The sequence below is a fragment of the Anopheles funestus genome, chromosome 3RL, assembly GCF_943734845.2.
Source record: "Anopheles funestus chromosome 3RL, idAnoFuneDA-416_04, whole genome shotgun sequence".
In the NCBI taxonomy this organism is placed as follows: Eukaryota; Metazoa; Arthropoda; class Insecta; order Diptera; family Culicidae; genus Anopheles; species Anopheles funestus.
This window is the reverse complement of record NC_064599.1, coordinates 30,805,559-30,822,738: the sequence shown is the minus strand read 5'-3', so window position 1 is coordinate 30,822,738 and position 17,180 is coordinate 30,805,559. Positions and strand designations below refer to the sequence as shown.

Genomic DNA, 17,180 nt, shown 5'->3' with positions numbered 1-17,180 from the left:
AACAAACCATCATGAAAACAAACAAAGAAAAAACCGAAGCGAAACTATTTTTATACCTTCAATGGCTAAGTGAAGAAGCGAAGTTCAGAAATAGGAAAACATTATTAGAAATGACTTTTTTCGAAACAAAACAGAAAGAAAACAATGTTACAAATGCGCAAAACATAACAGTGTTTAATGAACCTATAAACGATGTCATAGTTGAACAAGCAAATAAAAAAAATCCTTTAAAAATCTTCAAATATAATATAGAAATGAAATGAAAGGAACGCAGTAACACAGAAGCAAAAGAAGCGTGTAAAAGAAAATCGGCAATCCCTTGGGAAGAGAAGGAATATACAGCATTCAGCAGCTTTACTGTTGTTCATCGGTGTGTATGCTACGCGTGTTAGCTTGTAAGAATGTGCTGCTAGGCTTAAACTGGTGGATGCCATTGCACGGCTTTCGTTTACTATCACGAAAAAGGCTAAAAGGGAGCAACAACAACAACAACAAAAAACAAAAACCGCAATACAAATTTGTGACAATTGCATCTAAAATCATGAAAATGGAAAAGGAAAAACAAAATAGAGCTATTTATTGGTAACACATGTCAACGCATTCTTATCGCGCGCTTTCGAGGTGTGTTTTTTTTAAACATGGAAAGAAAACCACGTGTGGGCACGTTGGCTAAAACAGAAGTTTTCTTGTACAATTTAGCACATTGTCGCATACTGTCGTAGGGCTGATGTAATATGTAGATCATCAATCTCTGCAAAGCCCTACCGCTACGCTCGTATGCGTCTGTTACAAGCCATTCAAGGGCAGAAGGTGTTTGTTCAGTACACACCTTACGGCAATTCTACAGATTGTGTTAAACGAACAATTCACGCCATCTGACACGGTCAAACAACTTCAAGGGATTTTCGGAAGGGCACCATACCGTTGCAGATATGACACCCAATATGGTGTCACACGGCCATTGGGTTATATTTAGTTCGATCTCACTATGCATTAGTGAGGTTCATGTTTGGTTCTCAAGGACCATTAACCTGTCTGCTGCAGTTCGAAAATCAGATAATAGATAATTTAAGTAGATACATGTATTTATTATTTGTTCATTTAACTATTTGCTTGGAGATACACTTTAAAGCTGAAAGCATGTATAAAAAGCTATTGCTTATAATTTCTAGCATTTTGTTTATATCACTTAAAGTACTGAGGATTATAGTAGGAGGATTGGGCATATTGGTAGTAGTTCCTAGCGAATCATTGGCTTGGGAAAAAACCTTAATGTTCATGTATAGAAACAATGATGATAAGTCGTTTAAATATGTTTTCAATGGAATCCTTTATAAACGAATGGAGGCGCCTGGTACTAAGCATTTGCTAAGAGCAACATCTTCTGTGATTGTTAGCACAGACGTTAAACTATTGTGTTTTGTAAATTAAACCGCTCTTCTTTATCCCATTAAGACTATGAAATTGAGATCTGATTATGAAATCTTCAAAAAAAAAAACGCTTCATCATCATCATGTTTCGTCCAGTCTTCGATCGCGTTAGCTCTAAAAATACTATGTATGATACATAGCTTAAGGCATCCGTAATTAATTGACTTATTCGCTGACTCAATACTGTCCACGGTTGGAAAATCAAAAATTTCGCCTAGCCATCTTGTGTTCCTAGTGTCGTTGTCCGGGTTTTTTCGATTGATCAACGCACCACGGCAAAAATGGTAATAAGGAAAAGATGGCAGGCAAAAAGGTGCTAAATGGTGGTACGCGCTGAAGATGATCGTGCGACGAAGTATAAATTACTATGCTTTGTTTCGGATGGACTATCAGTTTGAGACAAGCAGCGCGTAAGTGCGGACGAATTTTGATAGGTGTGATTACACAAGCCACGTGCGACACGTTTACTGTGGGACATTAAAATAGTGAAAAAAAATTATAATGGAGTGCAAAGTTAAGGTAGGTAGTGATTAAAACATGTGAACAAGAAACAACAATAATTATTAAATAACTTCATCTTGCAGATAACACACGTGGTATTGTTCGTTGGACTACTTTTATGCAGCACATTATTAACAGTGGAAAGTGCACCAACGATCGAGAAGAGACACGAGATCGGGCCCGCCCTTCATGTGCTGCCGTTGGAGGAAACAGCCACCGTCGTATCGCTATCGTCCGTAGATTCATCTGACACACCCATCACATCATCGCACAATCGAAACAAACGTGCCATCATCTTCCGTCCACTGTTCGTGTACCGGCATCAGCAGATCAAGAAGCAACGCGTCCAGAACTATCCAGTACCGCAAACGGTTCGATAGGATGGTGATACATTGTTTTATACCCGTGTGCGCGTACGTTGTGATAATTGTTAGCAAATTAAGCAAATATAATCGTACGATATCTATTTATACGGAAGGCATGTGTTTGCGTGTGCTAAAATGCCTAATAAAAACGTGTGGCACATCGTCGCGATATCTTACTGGAGGAACAAGCATTCTGAACTCGTTTCATAATTAGAATGGTGGGTCCGAATTTTGCACCCTACAGTTAAATTGTTCAATTTTGACCACGCTGGACAGATGGGTTCTTCTGGATGGATGGATGTTTTCTTCTTCTACTGATCGATGGTAGAAGGGAATGGTTAGCGATTCATTATAAAAATAGACACCTGGAGGGAACGCTACAAACTCTCTCTCCCTAACTTTGTTGCCGTAAATTGTGTCCCGCCGTTCAAGTTCATCCTGATTCCAGGTCACGACGACGGATGTGTGAAACGTTCGGATGGACGTAAAGCGTGTCACACGTGTTCCCTTTCTCTAAGGTTTGCTTTCCTTAATATCATCGATTTAAAGTGGGTCATTTATGTTTGTCGTATGCACCTAAGTACATTTAATGCAGTTTGGATGATTGTTTCATGCATCCCATTTCCAAAGTGCAGTGTGTGAGTAAGCGCAATGGTATTTACCAGTGTTCTAAACTGTTTTTCGGTCGATCATCGCTGCAGATACAAACATTTAGCACCCTTCTTGTGCGACTAAGAGGAAGAAACGGGCGTGCTAGTGGCGATCGTTTCCTGCTTCGGAAGGTGCTAATATTTTCTACCAACATCTGCACATAGTAAGAAGTGAAGCCTCCCTTCGATTCATGCGCTTGGGCGTTTAGCGAAGCTGGAATGAGGCTACGGAGAGAAAAGACACATCAAAACTAGGTGCAAATGGTCCATTTCAGGGACAGTTTAGAATATGGCTTCAGGGTTGAAACATCGAGCTTTGGTGAGATCGTTGGTTGTGCTGTACTGCTGTGCCACTTTTCGATCGACTTGTGTTGCGGCATATCCATTCTTTTATCCCGCAGCACAGTATTACTACAGCACGGATTCATTGATGCGGTGTGTGATCATTTGTGTCTAAATGTTTCAATTATGCAGTGGAATAATACAATTTTTTGGTCCTCGGTTACACAGGTCATCGACAAATGGTTACAATTACTATCAACAGCCAAGTGCAATTGCGCCGACCGCTGCTACATCACAAAATGTAGCCGCTTACAGCGGTAATCCGAACTATTACGGTGTGCCTGGCTATGAGGATCACCGGTCCGTGGGTTCTAGAAATGGCTGGAATGATCCTTACCTGCAGTGGAAGTGGAACAACTACTATAATCGTTACTACTATCCTTACCCGAATGGTAACGGTGGAGGTGGTCGTGGTTGGAATAATCGAAACGATGGCGCAATTTACTACAACAACAGCAAAAGGTATATAATTTGTATTGCAAAAAAAACCCACTTCTCATACTTTCCCCTTCTATTGTAGACGGCAAGATTCCGCGCAACCAGCGGATAGTAAACCGGAAACGACTACAACCCAGCGACCAAGAAAGAAAAAGCTTTTCGTGCCGAATGTGTGGGGATGATAATTCATCTTAGACTACTGTCCTTACTGTACTGATTTTGTGTTCGTTTGGATCCGTTCTGTGCAGTGGATTCTACAATTACGATGCATTTATATACCGACTGATCAGTAGCATATTTGCATAATTCTAGAATGAATAAATATTTTGTATATGAACATTTTATAATATTCTACTTGTTTACACCTATTTGAATTGGTTGGACTTTTGATGACACTGTAATGAATGGTGATAATTAAATTTAAGAACCCTCTGTTGAAAGATTATTGTGCATTTTTAACTTGTAAAACCGTTACAGTTTGAGCAGACGTATTATCATTGTTTTCGTGCCCTGTCGCGTGACTTGCATGATGATCGGGTTTGTGTCTTATGCATGTAAACGACTTGCACATAAATCTTTCTTAAACAAACACAATCGTCAACTATCTTTCGGAATCCTCAAACAATTCGGCGCTTCGGGACGTAACCAAGAAACAACTAACCGGTCATCCATTCCATCAAGTGTATTCAGTGATTTTAATGCAATATTTTATATCAACCACCGCATCTCAGACTTGATCCTCCGAGGTCCTTCTTGAAATTAGATATAAGAAAACATGACAGTGCAGTTTGAAGGCGCGGTTCAGCGCGGGTGAATCACTTCTTCGACTTTTTCTTCTCGGCCTCCTCCTCCTTCGCTAGTTCGATCTTTTTCACGTACTCTTCAATCGTTTGAGCGTCCAGCATCATCATTGGTTCGTCGCGTCTCATTACCGCAACCTCAAGACTCTTCTGTCCAGACTGTACCACCTCCAGCAGGGCCCGTATTGCTAACGTGATCGTTCCCTCCTCTGTACTGACTGCGGCAGGCGAATAATGCTCCTCCAGGAATTCGCGGACCGTCTTCGCCGAGCGACCAGTAGCGTTTGCCTTCCATTCGCAGTATACACCGGATGGTTCCGTTTTGTATAGATGCGGTACACCGTCGTAGTCGAAGCCACCGATCAGGCAGGAAATGCCGAAAGGACGACGACCGTTGCTCTGCGTGTGTTTTTGCTTCAGCTCAGCAATGTAGCGGGTGATGTACTCCAGCGTAACGGGATCTTCTTCCGAGAGTTTGTGTGACTGGCACTGTACCTGGGCGCGATTGATCAACACACGGGCGTCGGCCGTTAGACCAGCGAAAGCCATCACGACATGGTGATCGAGCAGGCAAATCTTCCGGACAGTGCGCTCTTCCTGCAGTTTGGCGACCGATTTCTTTTCTACGCCAAGCACCACAACATCCTTACCGCGAACACCGATTGCGGTCGATCCTTTGCGGACCGCTTCCTGGGCATACTCCACCTGAAGCAAGTGGCCGTCCGGTGAGAAGACGGTAATAGCGCGATCGTATCTGGACGACATGTTCACTACCGAGGTATTATTCACAAGCAAAATCGGACAAATCTGTATCAAAACACGTAAAACCTCGCTTTACGAAGAGCGTACAATGAATTGCGGATTTGATTACCACAGATGAGTTGCGTCGAATCGTTTGACAGCCGGCATTTGTCAGTTGTGACATGTGTCGCTACAAAAGCAAAACATAACCGATTCGGGTTGAACCGGTTCGCGAATTGGGAAATTTCAGCGCAGTAAACTTTGCTTGGTGCCTGTGGTTGTTGCAAAACACAGCAAAATGACGGAGTTGGAGAATATTAATCCAAATGTGTACAAAAAATGTGAAGATCGAAAGCTAACGAAGGAAGATGAGGACGAGGATGTGGTGGATCCGTTCGATGAGCGGGAAATTTTTGGTGAATAGTGATGGCAATGTTTCCATGCATCTTTTGTTATATCGTGTGTTGTTTCATCTACAGATCTGATACGAAATATTAACGATCCAGAACATCCGCTTACGCTCGAGGAACTGCACGTCCTGGAGCAAAGCCTTATCACGGTGGATAACGAGAAAAACATCGTCCACATCCTGTTCACACCGACGATCCCCCACTGCAGCATGGCAACGCTGATCGGTTTATCGATTCGCGTGAAGCTACTACGAGCGTTGCCTCCTCGATTTAAGGTATCGGTGGAAATTAATCCTGGCACACACGCATCCGAGCACGCCGTCAATAAGCAGCTAACCGATAAGGAACGAGTGGCGGCCGCACTGGAAAACACTCATCTGATGGAGGTTATCAATCAGTGTATCGGAACGCCGTTGAAATAAACCGAAAAGCAAGAGCCGTATTTCGATGCCTTTTTCTTCTAAGGGCACGATTTTATTGCAGCTACTGTAAAGGTTTGGTTTTCCACTGGTGGTGCAGTTCGGCTGATCGAGTGCGATCGCGGCAAATTGCATTACCGTTTCTTCGCATTGACCGCATTGGATGCGGTTGTTCGTGGAGAAGTGGGATCGTATTTGTACGTCTTCACCAACGGTCCTTTGCCGGCCTTTTGGAAACGAATCTCATCAATTCGGGCACGTTCTTCTAGCTCTTTGCTTATTTTCATGTTTGTCCAGGCTGCAAAACAGGTAAGCAGAAAAAGTTAATTATGATGATCCTTTGTTCCAGGTATGAGAATCCTTACATTCCTTGATGCCCTCAGTAAATCCCTTTTTCTTGATGGGAAGTGTCTCCGGTCTGTGTGTAACGATACGATCGATTTTGAAGAAATCACGCACTTTCGGTATCCGCAGAAAGCCGACCTGCACCAGGGAAAAGAAGTTACTGCACGCCCAGTAGCACAGGATTGCACCCGGAAAGTTGATGGTAAACGGAAAAATAAATAACGGCAGCGCGCGAAGAATGTATTTGGCCGTTTGCATATTTGCTGCCGACATTCGTGCACTGTCCGTACCCAGCTCGATCGTTAGGAAGAGTGTAGCGCTGGTGATGATCGGTAGCGCGTAAAACTGATCACAAATCGTTAAATCCGTAAACCAAAACAATCCACCATCACGCATGGATTCTACCGGCGTGTTAGCCATTTCGCGCAATCCCATGAAGAAGGAAATGAAAATCGGTGCTTGTGCTAACGGTACCAGCATGTTTTTCAGTGGGTTCAGCTTTTTCTCCTTCATGAACAGTACCATTTCTTGGCCGTACCGTGCGGAATCGATAGCATTGCCGGCTTGGCGGGCTTCGGTCATTTTCATCTGCAGCACCTGCAGCTGGGGCATGTGGTTGTTCATTTTAGCTGCATTGCGCTGTGATGCAATGACGAGCGGGAACAGCACCGTTCTTACGACTACGGTTCCGATGGCTATGCAACCCCACCATGGTAGATCGAGCCCGATGTGCAGGAATTCCATACAGTTTTGCACGATACCGACCGGGGTCCAACCACCCAAACCGAGGGTGGCAAATGCTGGTTCGGCACCAGAAACAATGTCTGCAATTTCCGGTGCACCTTGCGGAATCGCTGGCGGTTCCGGGATGGTGTTCAACAGGGCAGCTTTATCTCCATCTTCAGTGCTGATATTTCTCACCAACACCGTAGCCGTAATGGGTGTGATGGTGCCCAACCTCGTACTTAGTAACGTGGATGGGTTAATAGTTGTCCTATGCGAACCATTCCCCGACGCAATGTGATAATCGCGCGATCGTTGATAGCAATTTGCTGCTAATGCTTCCTAAAATTGCAATGTTTGTGTTGAAGTTTTGAACGACCGGTGACTGGGTGCATGCTTTTTTTAACCCTACCTGCACACAAACCACTCTCCTGTTTAAGGAATTGTTCGACATTAGTCTACACGCTCGGGAAAGCATTTTGTAGTACCGTTTGTGTTAAACTTTGTGTAGTACTTTCAGTCAGAATATCCCAAAAATTTGCAGAAATCAACGGGTGCAGAAAGAAATCACGCAACAATACACACACAGTACATGCGATAGATGTCAAACGATTGTTGACATCATTTACAATTACCACAGTGCATTGAAACGGTACAGCGGGAAGCGGTAAAAATTGGAACCGTTTCGTAAGGATAGCACAGTGGTTGATGCATTTTTGAAGCGTTTTACATTTGTTTCGCTTTTTGTAAAACTTTTCAAATTTTGTGATTTGTATTGTAATTTTTTTTGGATTATAGTCTGTAGTTGCAAAAAAAGAAACTATTTCTACACACACAAAAATGTTTGCATCATGCCTGTATACAACTGTTTTCAGTTCATTTCTTAATCCAGTACAGATGAGAATAGATGTGAAACGTGGCAATTAGCTTAAACGCACGTGGTAAATTTAAATTAACGCATAATTAACGCGGGATAAGTTCAATAGTCTCAAGAAACCTGCTTGAATTGTAAGTTTATTTAGATTTAATCCAATAAAATAATAAATTCCACACACTATTGAAATTTTACTAAAACCCATATAAAAACACAGAACAATATAAAAAATGGATTACATCGTATTTTATTGAATAAATAAGTTACAGCGGCAAAATGAACTCACAATAAATAACAAACACAATCATCCCACATGTACGCCACTTGTGTTTGGTACGTGCATGATAATGAGATTCTCGTTAGTCATGATTTTCGCATACGGTCAAATTATTGTTTATACAACCATCCTTTTGCTACCACCGCTGGTACGGATATTGCTGTGCATAATATCTGACCGGCTTTCTGGAGGTGGGCTGTTGATAATGTTGGCAAGCAGCACAGGCAGCTGATGCTACAGTGTGTTGTTGCTGCTGTTGATTCTGCTGTAGCGATTGTTGCTGCTGTTCACGCATTGCTTTCAATTTTTGCTTCTTAATTTCCTGCTGTCGATACACGAACAGTGGCCGAAAGATTATGGCTCGTTTGGTACGTGATGGTTCATTCTGCTGAGTATCGTGCGATGCGTCTCCATTATGCACCGTTCGTTCGGGATCGTTCGTATGTGTTAATGAGTTGGCGGGAAGATTTGTAGCTAAGTGTCGATCTTCATATCCATGCGGTGATGTTTCTCGAATAAGTTGATTTGGTGCACTATACACTACAGTTAGTACGGTAGCGGCACAAACCAAAAGAGTGATCTGTAGCGATGAAGAAAAAAAAATACACATTAGCAAACACTAAACAACACAAAGCACTGCATTCACAAACGTGTTGGAAACAAAAAAAAAACTCACAATAACTTTATGCAACATGTTGAACTTTCGCGAAATAATCACCAACTTAAGTTTATATCAGCAACACTTTATCTTCGTACTTCTTCCTTCACTATCGACACAACGCCAAAGACTAACACTGTACTGCGGGTATGATCGTGTATTTATTTGATCTCGACCGATCTTTCGATTCACACCTTTGACGCTACCGGTAAAGCAGACAGGGGAACATGTGATTCATTTCCTTTTAACATTTGTCACCCGAATATGTTCGCTGGAATTTTAGAATCTCGCAATGACTTCCACTAGATGATCGTCGGGGTTTCTTACACACTATTAGTCATCGATAGTAAGTAGGGAAACTAGACGAAACAATTGGAACGCATTGAGCGACGCAATGTGGATATGTTTTAACTAATTAGCACATAAGGATGGTTTGCAAATGATTACTCAGAATGTTGGGCAGCATGTAATCTGTGCAATTGTGCTGATTTTTTTTTTGTGGAACTTTTGTAACTAAATGAAATCCATGTTACGATATACAGCTTAACGAAAATATTGATAGACGGATAATTAATTGATCACGATTGAAGACATGCACTTTGTACGGCTAGGCGTACTTGTTTTATTTGTATGATAAATATTTTTCTTCGCTTTTCGTCGTTGATTTGCCAACGTTCTTTGTATTGACGTCTGTTATTTTTATTCATTATACCAATTGTTTGTTACAATATGGCATATTGTATCGGAAAAAAGACTATTGGAATCGTTATTTCACAAAAGACCTTGAGGATTTGTCCTACCCAATCAGAATAGGAAAAAAAATCGTTTTGTCAAAATACATTTCAATCTAAAAATAAGATATTAATTATTAAACATAACTGACATCAAGGTTATTTGTATCGTTTAGATAAGAAAGCTGAAAGTTCTTTATGGGGAAGTAAATTCCATTTGAAGAAGCAATTCAATTCAATAGCTCCTTAATCGAAGTAAGAAATTTAATCATTATTATCCATCGGATTGTAATCAGTGTTTTGCAATGGATGGAGTCGCAAAAGGACCATCAAATATATACCTTGCAGACTGTGTCTTTCAATCCCCAGTGCATGTCAGTAGGATATTAAAACACCAAAAAGCGAGAAGAAAAAAAACATAAAACCCCATCATGTAGATCGTTTATTTTCATCGCGTTTTTTTTCTTTCTTCTTCAACGGATCAAAAAGGAAGTTTGGAGCCAAACCCCGTTTGCAAATTGATTAAGGGTCGAGAGCACTTGGGTGGTAGATCGATAAATCACGACGTTCACTTGAGCTTCCCGCCTGGGGCAGGAAGGTATGCCGAAGGTTTGCCGAATGATTGACAATTTATGAACTGGCGCGTCCTTTCGCGTTGCAGTTTTGCGTTCCCTTTCCCTTAGCCCACGGTTAGGCACGGTCAGGTCGAGGCGAGAGAGGCCAACGATTTTTTTTCTTCTGCATCATCATCATCAGCTGATAGTTGATCGTTATTACTATTAACGGTGGAACAGAATTGAACTGAATGGAGCGAGTTCCTTTCGCGTTCAATGAGCACAGTTTATTAAGACGCTTCCTCAGTTCCAAGGACAAGGATAACGACCGCCAAACGAAATGGGACCTTCTGTGCTCTTGATTGTTGTGGCGGCAAGCGAAGAGATTAGATAAGTATCAGACTGCAGAAATTGGACGCAGACATACTGCGGTTTCAGTTCACAGAGGTTGCGATCCTTCGTCGATGGTTTCAAGAGACAAACTAAAATTATACCCAAAAAAAGAAGAAGCAAGAAGAGAAAAAAAAACGTTTATGTATTTTCTTCCATTCGCTTCAAAAACTTCCACACAACACATAAAGCGGATGATTTTATTAGACATCGTAGTGCGTGGTCGTTTCATTTGCAATGCACATACCGTAGTGCTTTCCTTTTCTTCCAGTTTATTTTTGTCTCCTTCCACACTCCTCGAACTCCTCGAAAGGACCTTTTTTTTTTGCTCAAGCCGGTACTTCAAGTGCGCTTTTCCAAGCCGACTAAACAAGTCGTTACCGTTCAAACAATGGGAAACCGCCATGTGCTACAATGAGCATTCGTAGCGGAACGAAAAGAAGGCCATCGGGGACGGTTGTAGGTACACGGCGGTTGTAGGTACTGAGGCAATCGAACGCTTCATAGCCTACCATGTCCAACAGTTGTGCGCTAGGGTTCGTTCGGCATTGCCGCTTTTTTGGCAGCTCAATCCACCAACACACCAGAATCGGTCGCAGAAGGCTTCGACCGTGCATATAGGAAAGTGCGTTTACTTGTGGAATTAGTAGGTACAAATCAGTCCAGTGTAGAGGGTGAGGCTTTTTCGATCCTAAATCGTTCACGTTCCTTGCAGGAATAAGTAAAATTTTTGTTCGTGAATATCGTGATTTGGGTTTTGCTTAATTTATGCACCAACATTTGTATTTTCCTGTGCTTCCGGTTTGGTGGAACTTTTACCATTTTGCCAACCCAGGTTTCCCAGAGTGAGAACTTAATTTAACGTCACTTCCTGCACAGACGTCGGTGCAAAACGTCGGAAGTTTCGGAACGGAACGGTTAGTTCGTTGTGATTTCCGCTGCACCCCACCCAGCTGTAAAAAAGGTGATTATAACGACCCAATTATGATGTGATGGGTGTTAATTTGCTTTTTGCTGTATACAAATGCAGCTGCAGCGCGGGAAATGAAATCAAGCACAATAAAGGTGTTAAATATTAACTTTTTTTTTACTATTATTTTAGGACAGAATCGACACGAAGGTGGGTTTGAATTGAATATTTTAGTGCGAGCAAGCATATTTAAACTACAGCAAGGATGTCGCTGCCAAATATAGGACGTGTTTCAACACCTCAGCCACATTTCATGCCGGGGTAAGTTTTTTTTTCGTATTTATTAAGTATCGTGTAGGATAGTTTTATGATTATTGTATATTATAAATTATTGTAAATTAGAAAAAAAACCCTCTTTTGTACTTACAAATTATAAACGGCATTCAAAGAATTATTCCCATTTCCCTAGAAGAAGATTCTCCTAAACATCCCCATTTTTACTAGTCTCTGTCAGCATGTCACCGTGACATTGCTTCTTTCTACGCTATTAGGCAGGTGTTAACCGATACTTCGGTACCACTTTTGTGCCAAGTTCATCTGCCGCAAACCATGCAAAGAAGAAAAGCACAAAAGTTGCAAGACAATTTTCCCACGCTGGCGTGTCGTTATGGGGTGCCATTTTCATACCACCGTCTGTAACTGACACGCTATGCGTCAATGAAAAAGAAAATAAAACCAAAAACACGTTCCCCCGGTTTGAGGAGCGAGACACACCGTTAACCGTTAGCTTTGATGGTGTGAAATTTATTGAACCGCAGAGTTTTGTTTCCAATGTACGAAAAACGATAGGAAAATCAAACGATGGGGCGATTGTGTTTTGCTTTTTTTTTGCACACTTTGCCCCTTTTTGGTGCGAATTACTGTTTGGCCATGAATTGGGCAAATGCGGTTTAGTGGCAGTTTCACCTTGAACCTTGTGCGATTGAGCTCAGCTGTGTTTAATGTAGTCGAGGAAGAAGCACCGATAATCAATAGTGGGATGAATTTATGCGAAACGATCCAATGAAATATGCTGTATTTTATATACAGACAATATAAAGTGTAGCTTTAAATATAGATCATATTTTTATGATATCAATTATAGATAAAAATACTCCAACATTTGAATGATAGATTTACTGTGGGGTTTTTTATATTAAACGACCAGGCGTCTCCATTAACTATGAACGCTTTGAGTAAAAAATAATATTTTATTTTACAGATACACAGGCTACTGTCCACAGTACATGTATCGTATCGGTAATACGTACTCATCTCTCACGCATCGTTTACTGATTGATCCGACGGTAGCCCACTCGGAAAAGCTGATCCTTTCCGATCGAACAAACGATGAGTATTCGGTAAGAGAATTTTGTTCTGCTCTGCTATCTGAAACACAATGTTCATGTACTGCAAATCATTTCTTCGTGCCGCATCTCACCTTCAGATTGAACGACAACCCGTAGCTACCCAGCTGGACGAAGATGATCGCCGCCGAGAGGATGATGATCAGCGGGACACGATCTACCATCACACGCCCATGCCCGGTTATGAGGGTTACATACCGCGAACGAAGGATAAATTTGGCAAACGGTATGCCGTCACCACAACGGAAGGTTTATCCGAGTTTGAGCGAGACTGTCAGCGAACGAGGGCGCAGCTGAAACGGTTGCGCCATCGTGTTGCTCAACCAATCTCAACCATTTCCAAAGGAAGTCTAGGCGAACGGATGGTACGGATGGATTTTATTATAGCGGGGTTTTCTACATGATACGTTTGGAAGAAAACATTTGCTACCAATATAATGCGTTTTGTTTCGTTTCTAGCTTCGACTGAATGATTATGAAATTCCACTACGATTGGTGCGCCCCGATGCGCTCAGCGTAGTAAAGGAGGTACCGATGGAAAATTTACCCCCACTGCCCGGTTTACCTTACTTTTCCCGTGACACACCACCGATGGCGCTACCGAACGAACATCCGGAAAAGTGGATCAAGCTAGGTAATGGTAACAACGGTACATAGCTAACCGCTAATCGTGTTTTCGGATTAGACTATTTAACTGTACATTTTCTTCCCAGCTTAACGAATTGAAACTGTTTCCCTTAGTGTAAAGTGTTGTGTTGTATGGTAAAGTTGATATAACCACTATCTATTGTTGAATATTTGCTTTAGGTGAATAATAAATAGATGTTTTGTATTTTGAACACGATGTTAAGAACTGACTGACTGTAACATTACCCCTGATCACAGACTACAAAGGGTCTGATCGCCAGAATACAATCGTGAACATTAAATTTTTGAAAGAATTTCCTTGAAATTAATTTCAATAATATTGCACTGAAAATAACATAAATGGAAAATAAGATATAATGGTTGAAAACACTGCCAATTGTGGTGCATTCTTCTTTTCTCCGTAGGGGTTCGCATTGCATTTCCGTTGATTGACGGCTTTGGTTTCACTTTCAACCAGTTCTGACGCGCCGGGCCGTTGATTAGCATTGGCCTACTTTAGCAACGTTCTGCTGCGTTTTGATGTGCACACAAAAAGTACGTCCCAATATGCAAGCTCAATGTTTCCGAATGTTTGATCGATAGAAATGACAGTTATGTTGTTTCGGGCACTATCCTGAGACTAGGACTAGCTTATTGCAAGTGAAGGCATTTTAAATCCATTTGCTTTATCATACACGTCGGACGCACTTTTGGTTTTTTGGGCTAGAAGTTATAGAATTACAGCCTTGCCGGATGTCTTACGCTACGAGTTTGTGAAGCAAACGATATTTTGTGTTGGAGTGCATCGTTCTTACGTTTTGTCTCATCTTCCTATCTTTCTGTAGGATACACTGGACACAAACCATTCCTTTGGCCAAGGTTCGGCGAAGCGAATGTACCGCTAGCATCGAAAGCGCTCTGTGATTTTACCAACAGCTACAATCATCGACGAAGCACCGATTGGGAACCGATAACATTGGCCGGTGCAGGAACGACGCAACCGTCGGCGAGGGTTAACGAAATCTATCACAAAACGATTGGCCTTCTGCCGAACTATCAGGGGCACGTACCGGGAGCTATGTTTAGGTAAGCATAAGGTTCACCTGTTAAGGAAAATGGAATGGATTATAGACTGTGTGCTAATGATCATAATTGCATGTTACAGGTTTGGGAAAACCTTCGGCAACGATAGCAAGGATGCGAAAAAGTATCTAAAAAGGTGCTGAAAAAGAAATTCATTATGGTGATATGTTTTGAAGGAAAAACAAAATCTACCACAACAATCGCATGTGCGCAGTGAGTGATGATTCTATTTGTTAAACTTTACCGATTGAATGATCCACTCCCAAGGAAAGTTATGAAAAATAAACGATGCTAAAACCTAACAACGAATACATATGCGGCAGGTACTAGCAATAACAAACTGTGCGACGTTCTCCGAGAACTTAATCGCTTGCATTAGATGCAATCTGCAGCATAGTTTTTACGCAGGTAAGCTTTTCTCGTGGTTTACCTTTTGCTAGGCCATTTTTAACTTCCTCATTGTCGATGGCTTTCCATCCGTTCCAGCTAACGTAGGTACGACCGGTAAGGTCCAGTCCGGGCCGGGAATCCTTGAGACGTATGGTGTTGCTATTGAAATCGCGACACACCGTATCGGCCACGCCGAAGGAATTATTCATCGTCGTAAGAATTACACCCGTCGGTCCGGTAGCAAGCCAGCCCGATGCGTACAGGCCAGTTTCGTACTTATCCTCGATGTCGTCAATAGTTTGATCACTTCCGGTGAGATTTTGTTTCAAGACACGCCCTACATAAAAATTGTTAAGAAAATGTGAGAACCTTTGTACCTAGTGAAATACACTGTTTTCCCGAAATTACCTCCAGCATTGATAACGCATCCTTTGCGATCATCAAAATTGATATGATTGTCCACGCTCACGGCACGGTATCCGATGCTGCGGCACACAAGATCCGCCGCTATCGTTTCCCGCTGATCGGTAGGACGTGCTCTACCATCAACCAGCTTATTGGCAACATACTCTACAGCTTCAACCTTACCGCTGCCAATGAAGTTAACCGGCGAACGGAAGAAGATTGGTTGAAAGCACCGTCCCGTGTGGGGGCTTTGATTCTGCTGTTGTTCTGTTAAACTTTTCACCATCAGTTCAGTGATGCGCTTCCTAGGACGAGGTAGATTTGGTATGGTTTCTTCTACATCTGTGACCGAGAGAAAGCGATACAATGGTTTAAGAAGCGTATTGCATTTAAGTATGGTACGTTTTTGCTTACGATCGAAATCATCAACTCTCCATTTCGTTACGCAGTTAGAGAGCTTCAACATTTCCCGCAGTTCCTTAATAGTGAACGCTGCCTGCAAAGGACCTCTTCGTCCAACGAGATGAACAGTTTCGATACGGCTTCGTGAAAGTGCTTCTAGGGCATACTCAGTAATATCAGTTTTCTACGTGGGAAAAATATGATCATAAGAACATGTGCATGTGATTCATCCATACTTGGGTCATTTACTTTCAAATCGTCCACGCTTGAAAGAACGATGCGTGCTACGTCGACAGCTACATTTCCTTGACCTAATAAGGTCATAGATTGACCGCTAAGGTCAGGGTTTAGATTCTCAAAACCGGGCAAGCCATTGTACCAAGCGACGAACTCTCTTGCCGAGAGTACGTTTTGAAGGGTTTCGTTTGGAATGTTCAACGTATTGTCTTGTTCTGCTCCATACGTCTGGAAGAAAGGAAATTGCATTAAAAACAAAATTTAGAAAATTTGTACAAAACAATTTATCCTTACAAGCAACACGGCGTGATATTGTTCCCGCAATTCTTGAAGTGTGAAATCCTTTCCCAATGTTAAATTTCCAAGAAACCGTACACGAGGGTTTTCGGCTGTTTTGGTAAATGTATTGATAACATTTTTCACTTCCGGGTGGTCTGGTGCTACGCCGAACCTGCAATGATGCAAACCAGAAATAGGGGATTATCTCGAAATGTAATGCTTTCGTTGTTTCTGATACGTTTACCTCACCAATCCAAAAGGTACAGGTAGTTTCTCTACAATGTCGATATCAGAGTTGTCCAGATGTTTCAGGATGTACTGGGCAGTGTAGAAACCAGCTGGGCCAGCACCTACGATACAGATCCGTGGCCTTACTGTCATGCTAACATTTCTGTGGATACATCTTTGTGCAACTTTCACCACGTACGTCGTGGGAAATATTTTACGAAACATTCTTTTGAAAACACTTTCTACCGCGAAGTAACAGGTACTAGCAGTGATTATTTGTACAAAATACTAGCAAAACCTACAATGTAACGGGGACATTTGCAATTTTTTTTACTCTTTACCAACTCTTATCTGATAAAATACGCGTAGCGGATCATAAAAGTGTGACGAAGGTTTCGGGAACAATTTGTTTGTTTACGTACAAGTCCAACTAAAAACATACCGTTGACATATGAAAAGTTTGCGCGAAAGAGAGAAATAGGGAGCTATAAAAATGTTGAACGCTCAAAACCGGTGTTTGAATTCAGTGCATTTTATAGATGTTCAGAGCATCAAATGGATAAA

At 41.8% G+C, this 17,180-nt stretch overlaps 7 protein-coding genes across 11 annotated transcripts; 3 read left to right on the top strand and 4 right to left on the bottom strand.

Moving 5' to 3' along the window:
- Positions 1–718: 718 nt before the first annotated feature.
- Positions 719–4,069, top strand: LOC125771023 (uncharacterized). Its single transcript, XM_049441205.1, has 4 exons — positions 719–1,950; positions 2,016–3,382; positions 3,458–3,751; positions 3,810–4,069. The coding sequence occupies exons 2-4, from the start codon at positions 3,237–3,239 to the stop codon at positions 3,907–3,909; spliced, it is 540 nt and encodes a 179-aa protein (XP_049297162.1). The 5' UTR covers positions 719–1,950; positions 2,016–3,236; the 3' UTR covers positions 3,910–4,069.
- Positions 4,070–4,394: 325 nt separating this feature from the next.
- On the bottom strand, positions 4,395–5,410 carry LOC125771011 (proteasome subunit alpha type-7-1). Its single transcript, XM_049441186.1, has one exon. The coding sequence runs from the start codon at positions 5,290–5,292 to the stop codon at positions 4,543–4,545; it is 750 nt and encodes a 249-aa protein (XP_049297143.1). The 5' UTR covers positions 5,293–5,410; the 3' UTR covers positions 4,395–4,542.
- Positions 5,411–5,471: 61 nt separating this feature from the next.
- Positions 5,472–6,120, top strand: LOC125771027 (MIP18 family protein galla-2). Its single transcript, XM_049441208.1, has 2 exons — positions 5,472–5,684; positions 5,748–6,120. The coding sequence occupies exons 1-2, from the start codon at positions 5,567–5,569 to the stop codon at positions 6,098–6,100; spliced, it is 471 nt and encodes a 156-aa protein (XP_049297165.1). The 5' UTR covers positions 5,472–5,566; the 3' UTR covers positions 6,101–6,120.
- Positions 6,121–7,821, bottom strand: LOC125770969 (mitochondrial inner membrane protein OXA1L). Its single transcript, XM_049441105.1, has 3 exons — positions 7,578–7,821; positions 6,463–7,507; positions 6,121–6,395 (listed from the first exon to the last, which is right to left on the bottom strand). Exons 1-3 carry the CDS (start codon positions 7,641–7,643, stop codon positions 6,232–6,234), a joined length of 1,275 nt encoding a protein of 424 aa, XP_049297062.1. The 5' UTR covers positions 7,644–7,821; the 3' UTR covers positions 6,121–6,231.
- Positions 7,822–8,270: 449 nt separating this feature from the next.
- Positions 8,271–10,988, bottom strand: LOC125767938 (uncharacterized). The gene is made up of 3 exons (XM_049434917.1): positions 10,897–10,988; positions 8,993–10,741; positions 8,271–8,896 (listed from the first exon to the last, which is right to left on the bottom strand). Exons 2-3 carry the CDS (start codon positions 9,008–9,010, stop codon positions 8,453–8,455), a joined length of 462 nt encoding a protein of 153 aa, XP_049290874.1. The 5' UTR covers positions 9,011–10,741; positions 10,897–10,988; the 3' UTR covers positions 8,271–8,452.
- A 124-nt stretch (positions 10,989–11,112) lies between these two features.
- LOC125767936 (UPF0605 protein CG18335-like) lies at positions 11,113–14,980 on the top strand. Of its 5 annotated transcripts, none has more exons than XM_049434913.1 (8): positions 11,113–11,274; positions 11,485–11,613; positions 11,752–11,880; positions 12,821–12,959; positions 13,046–13,330; positions 13,425–13,599; positions 14,438–14,678; positions 14,758–14,980. In XM_049434913.1, exons 3-8 carry the CDS (start codon positions 11,825–11,827, stop codon positions 14,816–14,818), a joined length of 957 nt encoding a protein of 318 aa, XP_049290870.1. In that variant the 5' UTR covers positions 11,113–11,274; positions 11,485–11,613; positions 11,752–11,824; the 3' UTR covers positions 14,819–14,980. The 5 variants fall into 5 exon arrangements, with proteins under 5 accessions (XP_049290870.1, XP_049290869.1, XP_049290868.1 ...); XM_049434912.1 differs by having other exon boundaries at positions 11,113–11,299; XM_049434911.1 differs by having other exon boundaries at positions 11,113–11,323.
- Positions 14,883–17,111, bottom strand: LOC125767934 (NADPH:adrenodoxin oxidoreductase, mitochondrial). Its single transcript, XM_049434908.1, has 6 exons — positions 16,633–17,111; positions 16,404–16,560; positions 16,122–16,337; positions 15,885–16,056; positions 15,474–15,812; positions 14,883–15,402 (listed from the first exon to the last, which is right to left on the bottom strand). The coding sequence occupies exons 1-6, from the start codon at positions 16,839–16,841 to the stop codon at positions 15,038–15,040; spliced, it is 1,458 nt and encodes a 485-aa protein (XP_049290865.1). The 5' UTR covers positions 16,842–17,111; the 3' UTR covers positions 14,883–15,037.
- Positions 17,112–17,180: the final 69 nt, after the last annotated feature.